The sequence below is a fragment of the Lepisma saccharinum genome, chromosome 20 (genome assembly GCF_977018435.1).
Source record: "Lepisma saccharinum chromosome 20, izLepSacc3.1, whole genome shotgun sequence".
In the NCBI taxonomy this organism is placed as follows: domain Eukaryota; kingdom Metazoa; phylum Arthropoda; class Insecta; order Zygentoma; family Lepismatidae; genus Lepisma; species Lepisma saccharinum.
Window position 1 is genome coordinate 9,585,303 of NC_139248.1, and position 15,935 is coordinate 9,601,237.

The window sequence follows — 15,935 nt, forward strand, 5'->3', positions numbered from 1 at the left end:
CACCAGAGGCGAGTGATCATCCAAGCAGTTACGGGGTGGGTGACATATGGTCAGCACGACAAACCCCCAGTCGTCATTATTCGATGGCCGGGTTACACTACTGATTCGTAACTCCCCAGTTTCATCACGATGGTGGGTGGTCACCAGGCCCATACACAGGACGAAATCGCAGGAAAACTTGTTATGCTTTACCCCCGGAGACTCAATCCTGCATGCATCGTGTAGCCAGTGCCAAAGCTTACACGGCCATGGTGCAGGACATAAATAAAATAAATAGTAATGGGCTTTGACTTAGAAAACGTGTATTTTTATGCTGATGCAAGAAATGACCAATCACGCAATATCAAACTGAAGTGATTCTCTTGGGATAAGAGGCAGGTCGGTTTTGAATACGCTTCCAAGCTTTTGAGAGGAAATCAATCCCTGGCGATGCTTGAAGGCCTATCCATGAATGACATTATGCCGAAACCCTCAAGAATTATTTAAATAATCTAACCATTTTATGAGACAAGCATGTCCTCGTAACTTACCTGTCCGTATGGCCCTTCGTCTCTATCCGTGGCTTCGACAGTGGTGAGAATGTCGGGAGGGCTATCCTCCCGAACGGTGAGAGTGGACTGGTAGGATCTAAAGATAGGTTCGTTGTCGTTAACATCTTCCACCAGCAGCAGAAGACTTTGTGTGATAAAGTTCCCTTCCCCCAATTTCCCATCTGTCAGTGTGAGTACAAGTGGGTACTCGTCCTTCACCTGAAATTGCATCAAAATATGTTATTGCATCCATGTATAGAATCATGAAAAACACATTATATTTAAAGTGGCAGTTTATTGTATAGAACATGCAAATTGAAAGGAAAGGAGGCTTATCTGCAACCTATATATGAAACAAAAGTGAGAATAGGAGAAGAAATTAGCCAGGGATGTGAAATTTGAAGAGGGGTATGACAAGGTTGCTGCATTTCTCATCAGGGGCGCAGACTTGTCAAAATTATTTGGGGGGGGGACTCTGATCACTGAAATAAATTAATGAATGACTCACTCTCTCCCTTTTTCAAGTTTTGGCCTCAGTCTTCGGAATGTTATAAAAGCCCATGAATTCCTCAAAAATATCAAATTTTTTATTCCCAGTTCAAATGCAGAATATTAATTGTCCACGGATGGATATGTCACAAGTTTCGTCAACGATAATAGCAAAATATTCCCGACTTTTAATATCTGCTACCACGGAGCACAAAACAGATCTCCCTAATACACTCATGCTCATAAATTAAGGATAATAGAGGTTTTGATGCCCCACGATACAGCACTGAAACAAACGAGTTCTGGTAGCACAGACACATGTTGAACACACAAGAAAGATATCCACATACCCTGTTTAACCCTGTATATTGCAGAAAACGTGTGAAAAACCAAAGAGCGCACATATGATACAAACCAAGGAAGAGTGTAAATTGTTGTTCCACAGTTCTTTGAGCATGTGCACAGGTTTCAGTATGGAATGTGATGCCCATGCATATTGACACATGCAGTACAACTGTTAGGCATACTCTGGAGGAGGTTGTCGAGCAGCTGTTGGGGTATGGCTTCCCATTCTTGCATCAGTGCCTGTCGGAGCTCCTGAAAAGTCCGAGGAGCTGGAAGACGTGCGGCAACACGTCGCCCTAGAGCATCCCAAGCATTTTTGATTGGGTTGAGGTCGGGGGAATAGGCAGGCCACTCCATTCGTATGATGTCTTCTGTTTCAAGGTACTCCTCCACAATAGCAGCTTGGTGTGGCTTGGCATTGTGATCCATCAGGAGGAACGTAGGACCGACTGCACCTCTGAAAAGACAAACGTAGTCTTGCAGAATAACATCCCGGTACACCTGACCTGTTACGGTACCTCTGTCGAAGATATGCAAGGGTGTACATGAACCCAGGATAATGCCACCCCACACCATGACATCACCACCTCCATACTGGTCCCTTTCGACGATGTTACCGGGTCGGTATCTGGTTCCTGGTTCATGCCAGATGGTTACACGACGAGAATCATTGTTGAGACTATACCTGGACTCGTCAGTCAAGAGTACCTGAGACCATTCTTCCATTGTCGATGTCCTGTGTTCTCTACACCAGTTGTTCCGGGCTACTCTGTGACAATGTGACAGTGGAATGCAAATTCCAGGCCTCCGGGCGAATAAACTGTGCCTGTTGAGTCGTCTGTACACAGTGTGTCTGGAAACAACTGTTCCAGTGGCAGCTGTAAGGTCTCGAGCAAGGTCCCCGGCAGTACTCCATCTGTGTCTCTGGGCACTTACGGTGAGATACCTGTCTTCCCGTGGTGTTGTACACTGTGGACGTCCACTGCTGTAGCGCCGATACACGTTTCCAGTCTGTTGGAATCGTTGTCATAATCGTAAGATGACACTTTGTGGCACATGGAGCACCTGTGACACGACCTGCTGTCTTTGGCCCGCCTCTAGCCACCCAAGTATCCTTCCCCTCATTACATCATCAATATGTGTTCGTTGAGCCATATATCACACACACTCACCATTAGCACAACCGAACACTGCACACTTCCTATCGGCACTGTACCCGGGTCAGCAGTTCTGCTCCTGTGCGTCATTGGTCTGCTTACAGCGCCACCACACACTGGATCAAGGTCATAGACAACACAGGTTCTTTGGTACAGTACCCAGACATCATTTCAAGCTGCAACGTGCACATCAAACATTTCTTTGTACAAGATTCAGCATTATCCTTAATTTATGAGCATGAGTGTATATCAATGATTTCGTTCTGAATGTCATGTGAGAGCCATTTGTAGCCCGAATGTCCCATCCACTACCCTAGTTCATGCACATCGTCTTTTGAAACTCTTTTAGTAAAAATTTTAACAATACTCATAATTACATACTTAGTATATAGTAATAAGAATGTGTTTTGCTGTCTTTGGTCATAGCCCCCACCCCCCACCCCATAGTTGATGGTTTAGCGGTCTCAGAACCCCAGCGTTGATGGTCTAGAACATTTCAAATGTGTATTTAAAGTTAAGTTCATGTGGCACAATTCAAAGTAAACTTTACAAGAGAAGCAACATAATACATTAAATCTTCTTAAGCAAAATTATTTGGGGGGTCTGCCCCCACATTGTTAACATTGGGGGGAGCTCGAGCCCCCCCAAGTCCCATGGAGTTGGCGCCTATGTTTCCCATACATTATTCAAGAAGAAATAGTTAAAAACTGTTTCCACAGCAAGGGAGGGGTAACAGTAGGAGGAAGGAAAATATCTTTTATACGATTTGTAGATGCCATGGCCTTGTTAGCATAAAATGAAATGACCATAAATGCCATCCTAGCAGAAATGAATACCCACTGAACAGTTCAGGATGGATGAAAATAAATGTGAATAAGACGAAAGCAAAGGTGATCAGAAGAAAGCAGAGGAAGGCAAAAGTGAGAATAAGAGGTAAGAAAATCGATCACATAGACAGCTTTAAATATCTTGGAGCCATCATAAGCGTGACATGAAGTGCAGTCAAGGAATAAAAGTAAGAATGAATAGCAATGGTGAAGGAAGCCTTCAATAGAAAGAAAAATATTTTCTGTGGATCTGTGAACAAAGAACTGAGGAAAAGACAAATAAAATGCTTTGCATGGAGTGTAGCTCTACATGAAGCGGAAACATCTGAGAACAAGTGAGAAAAAGCGACTGGAAGCTCTAGAAATGTGGCTATGGAGAAGAATGGAATGGGTGAAATGGACAGAAAAAGATGGAAATAAAACAGTGCTAGAAAGAGTTCGGGGGAGGGGAAGAGATCAATGCTGGAGATAATCGTGAAGAGAAAAGGAAATTGGTTGGGTCACTGGATGAGAAGAAACTGTATCCTAAGGGATGCTATTGAAGGAATCGTCAATGGAAAGAAAATCCGGGGATTGATTACATCAAAGTAAAGGGGTCCTACACTGATACTAAGCGAAGGGCTGAAGATCGAATAGCATGGAGCTTGCAAGGAAAGACCTGCCCTTGGAGAGAAAACAATGAATCAATACAAATTGAAGACAATTTTACTAGAATTATTATATATTAAAAAATATAAATACAGCATTAGTAATGTTATATTTATCAAATGAAGCCATAATTAGAAAAATATTATTTTGGTTTTATTGACACACAATTAAAAGTAGTTGGAAACATAAGGTATGTCCAAATGAATAGGAGACTACAGTTATATCTAAAGAATATCATATTACAGAATATTTGCATTGCATAATATTTGAAGTACAGTTAATGTGCAACATGGTACCGACACATAATTGCCATTGAAATTGATGCACTGATCCCAGTGCGTAGAAAGGGAGTGGATGGCTCCAGTGTAGAAACTCCTGGGTTGCTTACGGATCCAGTTTTCCACGGTGTTCTGCACGTCCTTGTCACAGGTGAATCGTTGACCTTTCAGTGATTGTTTTAAGGGGCTGAAGATATGGGAGTCACATGGGATAATATCGGGGCTGTATGGAGGATGTATGAGGACTTCCCATTGAAATGTTCTCAGCAGGTCGAGGGTCCTCTTGGCCACATGTGGCCTAGCGTTGTCCTGGAGCAGCACTATCCCATTCGAGAGCTTACCTCTGTGCTTGTTTTTGATGCATGTTTAAGCCTCAACAACGTGTTGCAGTACAATTCAGAGTTCACTCTTTCACCTCGTTCCAGCCAGTTGATGAGTAGAGGTCCTTCATTCCAAATTGGATTACAGCTCTCTGCGCTGATCTTGAGGAATCCATAATGCACCCGTCTACGCAAAACAACTCTCGCCAACTGATGAAATGGCAGGCAAAGCAGTTCGCCACACCTGCAAACTGGGACAGACACCGCACCATCTCTCGGCAAATATATTTACCTTCTTCGATTAGATACAATGCCGCTACAGCAAAGGTCTTCTTTTCATTGGGGCATACCTTATAAATACAGTGGAACCCCTACTTTACATTTTCCTGCATTATACATTCAATCTTGATGGTCCCAATCAATGTAGCAAAATGCTATATTTTCCTCCACTTTACATTTTCCCGCAATTTAAGTTTTTTTCACTTTGATCACCTGAAAAACACAAAATCAAGATTCCACTGCAATCTTTTCTGTTCTGAGACCAGGGCTACATTATTGAAGACCATTGTGAGTCAAGGCTCAAAGTGGCAAAATGTTCCTCTTATATTTATATACTTATCCATAGGTATGAGTAAGAATATTTAAAATATCCCCTTATGTTGGAGCCTATGTCTGGAACTTATCAAAGAATAAAATGTAATACAGAACGATAGGAAATGGTGATGAATTGGAAGAAACTCATACAAGAAATACTTAATAATAATAAACATCTGGGTATACAAATAGAAACATACCTCTCTGTCAAGTTCCTTTTTTAAGTAGACATTTGCCTCGTTTGAATCCAAATTTTCTATCCTTAGTAATTCATTACCAATTTGTTCTCTTACACCAAATGTTAGAGGATCACCATCAGGATCTATACCTCGTAATCTATATATGAGGCTCCCTGTAAAAAATAAGCGAAGTTATTACAAAATATGAACGAAAAAATATTCTATGTTAAAGTACTTTCTTTTACCTTTGTGCGAACACTGTTTTGCCACAACATATACTATTCCGTTTGCCAAGTATTTTTTGCTTTATATCCCTTCATTTACAAAGATGTTTGAAACTTAACTACAAACTAAAAATCTTTCTCATGAAAAGACTGCACTTTCTTAGGAACACTATAATTGTTGAGAGACAATACGTTATAATAATCAAATTGTTAAGCTGATTGTTAAAGTCATTAACATGCACTTAACTCAGTCACTGATATTTTAGCAAATTAGTTATTTTTTTCTTGCAGAAGTTCAGTGGATTGCATAAATATGACTTAATTGTCTGTTGCTAGTATTTTCAATGACACTGTAGTACGTACATGTGTAGGCTGCACAGCACAATTCAGCTACAAATATTGAAAGATTATTACAATTGTTCTATTGGGGTTGGACCAACCTCCCCAATAGCATAGTGGTAAAATTGTCACCTTGTAATCAAGGGGTTCTGGGTTCGATATCCGGTGAAGGCACATTACACAGCGGTCCAGATCCCACTTTAAAACTGTAGATCCAGTCCTGATTAGCCTATCTGTGCATGAGTTAAGGCACATGGAGCTGGATTTCCAGTTAGTTGGCACTGAACTGGCTACCTGACCAGAAGTGATGACTGCCTGGCTGGCTGCTTGACTGGTTTTGAGAAATAGGGCATGTTCTAATTGCAACTGGCTTTCCTCGACTGGATTCTATGGAACAGCCAATCAGAGCGAAGTTTGCACAGATGATTCAGATTCATGTTCAGTTCATTAGGTACTTATGAGATTTGTACATGACAAATATGATTAGCCGATAATGAAAATCCTTATGTTACAAGTGTATTGAATGTTTGATATATTTAGTTGAACATTTTTTTTTTTTTTAAAATAAATCCTGCGAATCTTGTGTATGAATATGCATACCAGATTTCATTAAAAACTTTTTCTTTCGAGCCAATTGCTAATCCATACTTTTCTCTTTTTAATTTTAAATACAGCAATAATTATCCTACAATGTTCTTCAAATTGCTCGTCCATCTTTTTAGGTTGTCTGCTCTGCACAATGTCTTATGGGAACAAAAGTATGCCGATGAGTATGGTAACAAGTATCATGCAAGGTGAAAATTAGCAGATGGGTAGCCAGTTCAGCGTCAACTAGGGCCTACTGGAAATCCAGTTCCGTGTGATTCGGGCTTTAAAAAACAACTTGAAAAATAAAATGGGGTTGGCATTCTATGAATTCTAAAATGCATGATCAATTTACAATTTGTCACAAAGTGATGTCACCATGAGCTTCAATGGTGTAAATTTTTCTGTATGTGTGATGTAACAGCACCACTGTGTGCATTCATCAGGATGCGATTTGAAGGGGGTGGGGGATTCCTTTCTTCATTGGAATGTATGATTGTTTGGACACAACTAAGTTCATAAAAGCTAATTCCAATGCACTGCTGCCGAAAATTACTAACATATTCTCAAAATATGTTGATGAGTGCCATGCAGTCTGCATTTTGAAATTTGACTAACCATTTTGAATTACCCTGTATGTTATTCATACTGAAAATTTACATCACACATATTTGGGCATGATCCAAGGAAGACTCGAAAAACTCGTTTTTAACATAATATGCATTCTCACCAACAGGTGTCTCTTTTCCTTCTTTGAGCCGGAGCACAATTTCAGTTTGTCCGTCGATGAGAAACCTTGGCGGGCTATTACTCCTGTCGGCAGACACACTGCCGAGCAAGAAGCTACCGGTGCAAACGGCAAGAAAGAACCGTAGCTTCCAGGTCCAGCCGCAACGGCGCTTCCATCGCGTCCTCTTCGTGCTGCCCTCTGTACGTGAGTCTGTGCTCGACATGGTCCTGAAGAGCTGCTTTTACAGTTCATTCAGGTGTCGCTTGATTGACGTGCGTCCCCGATAGTGCATCGGTAACGCATCTTTGCACATCGCCACTTGCGAGTTTTTCTCCTTTTGTGTCATCTCGCCATTTCCTGCAACAGAAACAAAAGAATGTATATATTAACCAAAGCAGCTAAGCATTTGTGTGCTACATTTTGAACTAGTGTAAAAACATACTGTACCGTAGCGTCAGTGGCGTGGCCAGGATTTTCGAAAGGGGTTTTACGTGTAGCAGCAGAGATTGTTCAAATATCAAATTTAACTGGTAGTTTGCTACTTTTATAATTTACGTAATAGTTTTTAGTCCTACTCATCTTATTTTTGTATAATCACTGTAAAATGCATATTATATTAATGTAAAGTTAATAAATACCCTATCAGACTGCACACACAGTTTGAATGAACTGAATCTCATTGTATAGTGATAAAACTGTGCATGTTGGGCATTTTACATGGTTGATTTAAATAACTTTGCTTAATATAGCTAGTAGAGTTAACTGTGAGAAAACGTCCGTAGCCTGTTTTTAATAAAAGTACCAACTCGGTCATAATCTGTCACGACGCTGTTCCCAGCATTACATACGAAAATAACACTTATTACGTAAGAACAAAAAAGACAATCCATTCACAATTTCTATACTTGTGAACACAAAGTAATCCTAAAAATTTCAGTGGCCTAATATTTGATTACACAAATATGTCATTAGCTAGGAAGACATGTTTCAGGTATTTTTCAAATCCTTGTTGGTATTTCTTGAAGCTACAGTCATGGGCGTCGATAGAGGGGTTGTCGCTACGGATTTTATCGATCTTCGATCTCGTTTTTAGTTGATAAGCGCAGAAAACTTTCATTTCGTCTACATTAACTCTATCCAAAATAATTCAAACCACCGTGAACCTATTGTATTATATTATATTTGGTACCTCACTAGATCTGTTGTCTGGGAAACTTTGTAGGGAAGTAAAAACTGTTTAAAATGAGTGGACCCGAGACCTGTTTATCTGTTCTGAAATTGTACAAGTTATAAACACCCTGTTAAAAACTAGCAGATTTAAGAAGGAAATCATTTTGTGAATGATGTTTGTTTTTTTTAATATGAAGTTGCGCCCACAAATCAAAAAAGTTCCTACACCACTGTCAGATGTCACGTGGTTTTGTTTACATTAAATTCGTTCTTGCAGTGGATTGAGAGTAGAAGTTTCTTTTCCCCAAGTGTGTGTCGTTACAATCATCAACTAAAGACATTATATATATACAGGGTGACCTGTAATTAGATGTATCCCTGAAAGGGGTTAAAGTAGAGGCAATTTGCAATAAATTTGACCATATGATACCCCGTCCGAAAATTAGTAGTTTTCGAGATAATCGAATTTCTATTGTTTTTTTTTTTAAAAAAATGACAATTTTCCACATAAAAATACGAATTGAGAAAAAACAGCTCATTGTATGGCACTTATTTCAGCGTTTTCTGATAGCTAACACATACTTACAATCACATGTAAGTAATGGGTGGGTCTAAACTTACAAGTGATGATAAAAAAATGCACTCTTAGTTTACTTGGCAACGTATTAATAACAAAAATGATATGACACGAAGCATACAAATTACTTAAATTACTTCCTTGTGTCATCAGCTATAACAAGGTACAAATGTTGCTAACATTCATATTTGTGAACAAGAAATAATACTTCATTCATCTTCATGTGAATGGAATCAATGAACAATACAATTAAAGAACATTACACGTTTTGCTCAAAGTGGGGAGCTCCGTTACGAATGCAGGCACGCAGGTTTTTACGGACATTTGGTCTTGTAACTCGTGATGTGATGGTGTCCTTGATGTGTTGACCAGCTGTTAAGATCCTCTCCCTGAGCTCTTCCTGCGAGTTTACCGGTGTCTTGTAAACTAAGTCTTTCATGTGGCTCAAAATGTAAAAGTCGCAAGGCGGCAAATCGGGTGATCGAGCCATTTTTCCTGCACCAAATCTTAAATTGCATCACTTATGAACATTTTTTGAGGAACGGGATGGCAATGTTGTTGGAGGATATGCCTCTAGCTACAAGACGTGACATGATTTACCAGCATGATGACTGCCCAGCTCATATGGTCAAATTTATTGCAAATTGTGTCTACTTTAACCCCTTTCAGGGAATACATCTAATTACAAGTCAGCCTGTATAAGAGCCTCTGTCATTTTTTTTAACGTAAAACGAGACGCTATAATGTTCCTTTTTTACATATCGGTATAGAATTAATGCAACAATACACCTTCTCTACCGTATCATACGCTACTATTACTATAAACTATGGAATTGTTGGGTAGAAATTAGTTCACATTTCAATGTCAACAACAATGTGCCAATTTTCTTAAAATAGCTATTCGATTTTCTTCTCTGTTTATCTGGAACTAATGTCCCCACTGAACGGGTGTTTTCGTACGTGAATGGTTTGTGGACAAGTGACAAAAAGGTTCTTTCAGTACAAACTTTGAAAGGTATGTTGATTAATAAGGTGAACTTTAATCACACGTGTGTAAACTTTTATGAAATGTTATTTGAAAAGAAGGATGTAGGTACTGAAGAGGATCAATTCATCATCAAAATATCAATGAAAGACTTCTAATTCTAAAGGACTGCTTGGTCGAAGTGCAGTGCATATCGCCATATTTTCTAAGTTATTTACACAATATTTACTTATTTATTTAATTTATTTTCAAGCATACGTATTTATGACTAAACAGTTTTTATATTAAATGTGTAGATGTACACGTCCCGTTTTGTACAGTTTTCCTTTAGGAAAATATGAAAATGTCCCATTTTATTGTTTTCAGAATCTGTCAGCTTACCCTGAATCAGGGGTTCCAACTTTTTCGTTTCACGGCGCCGTTAGTGATTCAAGATTTTTCAACGGCGCCCAAGTCAGAATGTAGGCCTATCTAACACTTGTAACGCTCAGTTAGTGTTGTTAGGTTGCTTGCTTAAGTTAAAAATGAACACATATTTCAAATTCAGAAACATTTTACACGTAGAAAGTACTAAAACCATGTAGACTAACAAGTAAGTGTCATTTCAGTGAAAATATTGGAACATTTCACGGCGCCCCAGGACGCCGCGGTGCACACTTTGGGAATTACTGCCCCAAATGTTTAAAAAAAAAAAAAAAAAAAAAAAAGTGGTTGGATACTAGCGTGTCGGCGGTAAAGGAAAACACGCACACGCATCCTTCCCAATAGAGTTACGCGATGAATATTTCTTGAATCCACTTTTAGAGTAACGAGCGTAAGTCCGACTCGGCAGACCGGATCCGGAAGTTCGGTCCAGAGAGCAGGGCGATGGCAGACATCAAGGAGGGGAACTGGTTCATCGTCCGTGGGCGCATTAAACCGCTGACTTCGCGCGAGCGTTATTTCCTCGTTGCGCTTAGCTGTCGGGCATTTCCTACCAACATCACAATTAGGGAATCACCTAAGTTCATATCAGCGACTGCCGCAGTTGACTCTGGTTAGAAAAGCTTTTTATAAGAATTACATAGTTACATCAGTGTTTGGAAGTTTGGATGCCAATCTTGAGAGGAACGAAGCTATTTCCTGCCCCCTTGCCGCCCCCCCATTCCTCAAGATTTGCATGTTATATTCTTCCCGCCAGACACATATCTAGAAATTGATTGATTGACTGATTTGGTAATTATACGTCGCTTTTCTTCCAGTTTTGGTTAATCGTGACGATGTGATTAAATTGATGAAGGGACACACTCAAAAGAACATACAGGCTGGGATTCCAACCCGGGATCCGTGGCGTCGCAGCGCGCTGTGCACGTCTCTAGAATTCTTTTCCAGGGGAATGGGTGTCCGAACCAAGTGTGTCAGAAATAGTCATATAAATGTTTAAATTAATACGTTAATATAATGTATAGGTCTAGGCTATTCATAATGACATGCAAATTAAATAATATTGTATTAGTATTACATGAATAGGTAAAAAGACTGTATAAGAATAGATATAACAGTACGTATTCATTATCCAGCTTACGCAAAGTTACGGTAAGAGACAAAATTTGTCCTGGCAAGGAAATTTAATGTCAAAAAGATAAACAATATTTATTAAATATCTATAAAGGTTGGTAGATCCATTTGACGAAAAACATAGTCCCTGATTAATATTTTATGCATATTATTACAAGTGGCACTGTGCATAAATCTTGTTTTGTACTGTCATTCAAAACCGGTATAATCCTTGCCTTCCAGTAAGTTCGGAGTTAATAAACAACGCTCGATTATACAACAAATGCTAAACAAGTAGATTTCCATTATTTCATTTTAGGGCCTCCCGATGGCGTAGTGGTAACGTCGTCGCATTGTAATCAAAGGGTCCCCGGTTCGATAACCGGTGGAGGCACATTTTGCAGTGGTTCGGATCCCACTTTAAACAGTAGGTTCAGTAAAGTGGACTTAAAACAACAAGTCAATCGGACATTATTTAATTATAGTACTTTGTAGGTCTTTCGGGGAGGTCCGGAAAGCCTTTGCGTACCGCTAATTTCTCTTCGTAACACTTCAAGACAATGCCATTAACTGCAATAACTTGAATGTCTACTTAACGTAGTTGGCGTTACAGCTACATGTCAGGGCGGATTACTTAGCTCCTTGACAGGTTTATCGAAGAACCTATTCATTGTTTTCCTTCCTCCTGCAACAGCGGAACGGAAGTCTTATCTGTTTCTGCCCTCTGGCGTACGCAGGAGGGAGCTAATCGGGCTACAGCCCCTCCAATTAACTCCGGAAAACAAGAGTGGTAAAGGCAAACCGACCTTAAAATTACCCCAATTAATCATTTTTGTCTTTGAACAACTTCTAAAACGAAGATTTGAAAATTGTAGTTACGAAATATTTTATAGTGTATAACGCACGCCACCTACAAAAAAGTACTGCGTTCGCTGGTGTTCTTGTGCCCCCCCCCCCACACAAAAAAATATTCCCGACAAAATATAATTATTTTTATCCCTGCCAGGGAAGTTCTCATCCCCTCAATGCAAAATTGAACTGAAAGCATACAGTTGCTGCAACAGTGGCTAAGAGAAAAGGTTTTCTACTTAATAGATGAATTTATTCTGCACTCAAAAGATGATTTAAATTTCTAGAACTTTTAATACTGTATATGCAATACTATCCTCTCCATACTCACCCTATGTATTTATTATTTATGTAGGCTTGTTTATGCTATTCTTGTATTGAGTTTTATATTTAGATATGTATGCTATTCTTGTATTATGTCTTATATTTGTATGTTTATACTATTCATGTATTAGGTATGTCTTATATTTGTATGTTTCTACTGTTCTTGTATTATGTTTTATATTTGTACCAATGACGACATCTATTGCATTATTGTAATGCTTAATGATGAATAAACATATTGATATATCATTTCTTTACTATTTAACAAACACAATTGAAAAATTATTCGTGTCCATTAATGTTCCAGTCATCAAAGTTTTCCCTGCCGAAAAGTATGCAGCCTTGTGGAATCAAGAAAGATATCATTCTGAAACTGACCAATCTCACAGAGCCAAAACAACAGCACTGTTGCCAGGTGCCACTTAAGTTTTCGTCGTATAGTGCTGATATTTTACATGTATTAAAATGTTCACGAAAGATTGAAACTTGTAGGTAGGAATTGAATTGGCATTAAGTCTGAACTTGCCAGGGGTGCCCACAGGGGGGGGGGGGGGATTATGGCGCAATTTGCGCCATCGAGATTTTCGGGGGGATTTTTTCCCTTCAAATAATATAAAATTCAACATTTATATCTTTTTCCAAAATATATGTAAAGATTTTACGCCTTCAATGCACCATATTTAATCCATTAGATGAAGAAAAGAAAGTGTTTAATTGCATTATCGAAGGAGGGGGCGAGGGAGATATCCAACTTTTACATATTAGACCTTAATTGACATGTGGGTTCTGGGGGGGGGATTCTGAATAAAATTTTTGGGGGGACAGTATTCAACTCTAGGTCTTAGATTATGGGGAGGATTGAGCTTAAATTGAGGGGATATCCAATTCTTGTGTATTGCTATTGTCAGACTGTTGCGGAAATTCTGGTGTGGAGACTGAGAATTAATTTTTTGGAGGAGGCAATATCCAGTCTTCAATATCAACAGTAAGTATAAAATTAATTGAGTACTAAATTTAAAGGGGGAGATAGTAAGCTATTGATAAAGCGTTAAATCTTAGATTGTCAAGGGATTTCTGTAAAGGAGAAATAATTAAATTTTGGAGACTGTATTTAGCGATATGGTATCCATACGTTTTCGACCCCGAACGTGCCAAAGGAGAAGCTGGGAAAAGACTAAAAAAGTATTGACATCCTATTAAATTAATATTCTTGAAAGCCCGCAAAGAAATGGATGTAAACATTTTCTTGATCGCTTCGCTCGCAATGATGTGTTATTAGTATGCGTGTTTGGCGCTTTAATGAGTTGAATGTGAAGTTGTTATACTATAGCTGCATTACAAGACAAGCGATATGATTATGATGAACGATTTTAGGGGTGGTCTTGATTGATGGGCCCCCTGTTTAGGGAGAAGGGGCAGATCAAGTATAGATAGTGTTCAGTAAAGCTAAGAAAAAAGTTACTTTCGGTAGACACGCTGTCGTAATTAAACACTTTGTGCGGATTACGATATGGTTTGAGGGCGCGAATGATATGATTGGGGGGAGGGTGGATGCATGACTTGATTTTTGGGGGGACGCATGACGATCTTGGGGGGGGATGAGCCATTGGCCTTGGGGGGGATGGGCACCCCTGGATTGGTCCAGTTTTCGTTGTTTTGTTACCAGATCGATAGCTCTTTTTGTGTACGAGTTTGGGTTGTCTTGGAATATAAATACAGTAAAACCTCGTTAATCCGGAATCCCGATAAGCCGGACTTCGCATAATCCGGACAGGCAAAAGGCCAAAAAAACAAAAACGAATGCAACGTTTTAAATGTGGCTAGAAGTCATCAAGAGAACTTCCCAAAGAAAATGCAGTCCACAACTGATAAAATTCTGTTTCCCGCAGACTTTGTACTGTACTGTATAGTGTATTTAGGCCTATGCCCTTTAAATACACCATAATAAACGTGTTTTGTTGCTATGAACGGAGTTTCAATGTAATTTCTACTGTTCTTTTAGGTTATTTCAGTTAATCCAGACTTTCGTTAAACCGGTCAACTTATCCCCCCATTAGTCCGGATTAACAAGGTTTTACTGTAGCTACACTAAGGGTTTCTAACGTATGTAAAATGTTACCATAAGATTTAATGACCTATGTTAAAACCAATGTTCCAAGATACCTACTTAGAACCTCAAGGCATAGTTCAGTTTACTGAATGGTAACACACAAATTGGCATTACCCCCCCCCGAAAAAAACTACCTCCAGAAATGAAAAAAACAAATACGTCACAATTGTGCACCCCCACTCTCCAAAGCTAGAAACTTAATTCGCACAGTAATTGGGGGTTACTCCGGCAGTATCCCAGTTAATTCACACCCTGTTGCCTGCTGAGAAAAGAAGCCTTCACAGTTATATACTCCCCTTGCGAATTCCTGAGTGCACAAGCGATCAAGGACATACAATTTTGCTAAAACTGTCAAGAAGAACGCGAACCATTCGATGCCCAATCAGTAAAGCGAAACAATGAACCGCTACACAGACAAACGAACGTAGCCTTGAATTACCGAAGACTTTGTTTAAACAGGGGGAAGATGTGTCATGCTACAGCAGCGTACAAAAGCGAAGCGGAAATGCTGGATAAAGAGCAATACACGTACTCACGCTTCGGTTCCCAGTTGCTACCGAGTCTGGACGAGATGTCACAGCACTTCGCGACAACTGTCTGGCAAGCGGCGACGCAGACACAACACGAGCCGACAGAACAACACGCTTTCATAACGCCAGGAGAAACCACAGTGGGGCTGTGGAGTTCTTGCTGCCTTGGCAAATTGCTATCAGCTTTAATCTGACACTCCACTTATGCGTTGGTAGGGGAGGCAAAAAGACGATAAAGATTAAACCTAATGTCGCAATGATTGCGATAGAGGTAAATGACTTAAGCTTGGGGCAAAACCCTCGTAAGACGAAATCTTAGAAAAAAAAATAAGCGACTCTACAGGATCTCTCCTCAATTTCACAAAGAGTTAGAAATGTCAATATAACTAGAATCCATGGAGCAAAACAACCAGTAACTGTAAGAGTTACTGTTTAAAATGTAACTAATTTATTTTGAATAAGTAAAGCCCCTATCACACGGAACTGGATTTCTAGTAGGAATGCCCTAGTTGGCGCTGAACTAACTTTCTAGGTAGCAATCTTGGCCGCCTGGCTGACTGCTTGACTGGTTTGGAGGAATAGGACATGTTCTAATTGCTACTTGCTTTC

General features: G+C 39.5%; 1 protein-coding gene across 3 annotated transcripts in view; it reads right to left on the reverse strand.

Annotated features, from left to right (window-relative positions):
• Nucleotides 1–15,935, reverse strand: part of Cad88C (cadherin 88C) — a 219,329-nt gene that overhangs the window by 70,058 nt on the left and 133,336 nt on the right. For all 3 annotated transcript variants that reach the window (XM_083142091.1, XM_083142092.1, XM_083142090.1), the window contains 3 exons: nucleotides 7,246–7,602; nucleotides 5,389–5,540; nucleotides 531–749 (listed from right to left, as the gene is read on the reverse strand). In XM_083142091.1, coding sequence (XP_082998217.1) covers nucleotides 531–749; nucleotides 5,389–5,540; nucleotides 7,246–7,468 — 594 coding nt within the window. In that variant the 5' untranslated portion in view covers nucleotides 7,469–7,602. The remainder of the gene's footprint in view (nucleotides 1–530; nucleotides 750–5,388; nucleotides 5,541–7,245; nucleotides 7,603–15,935) is intronic.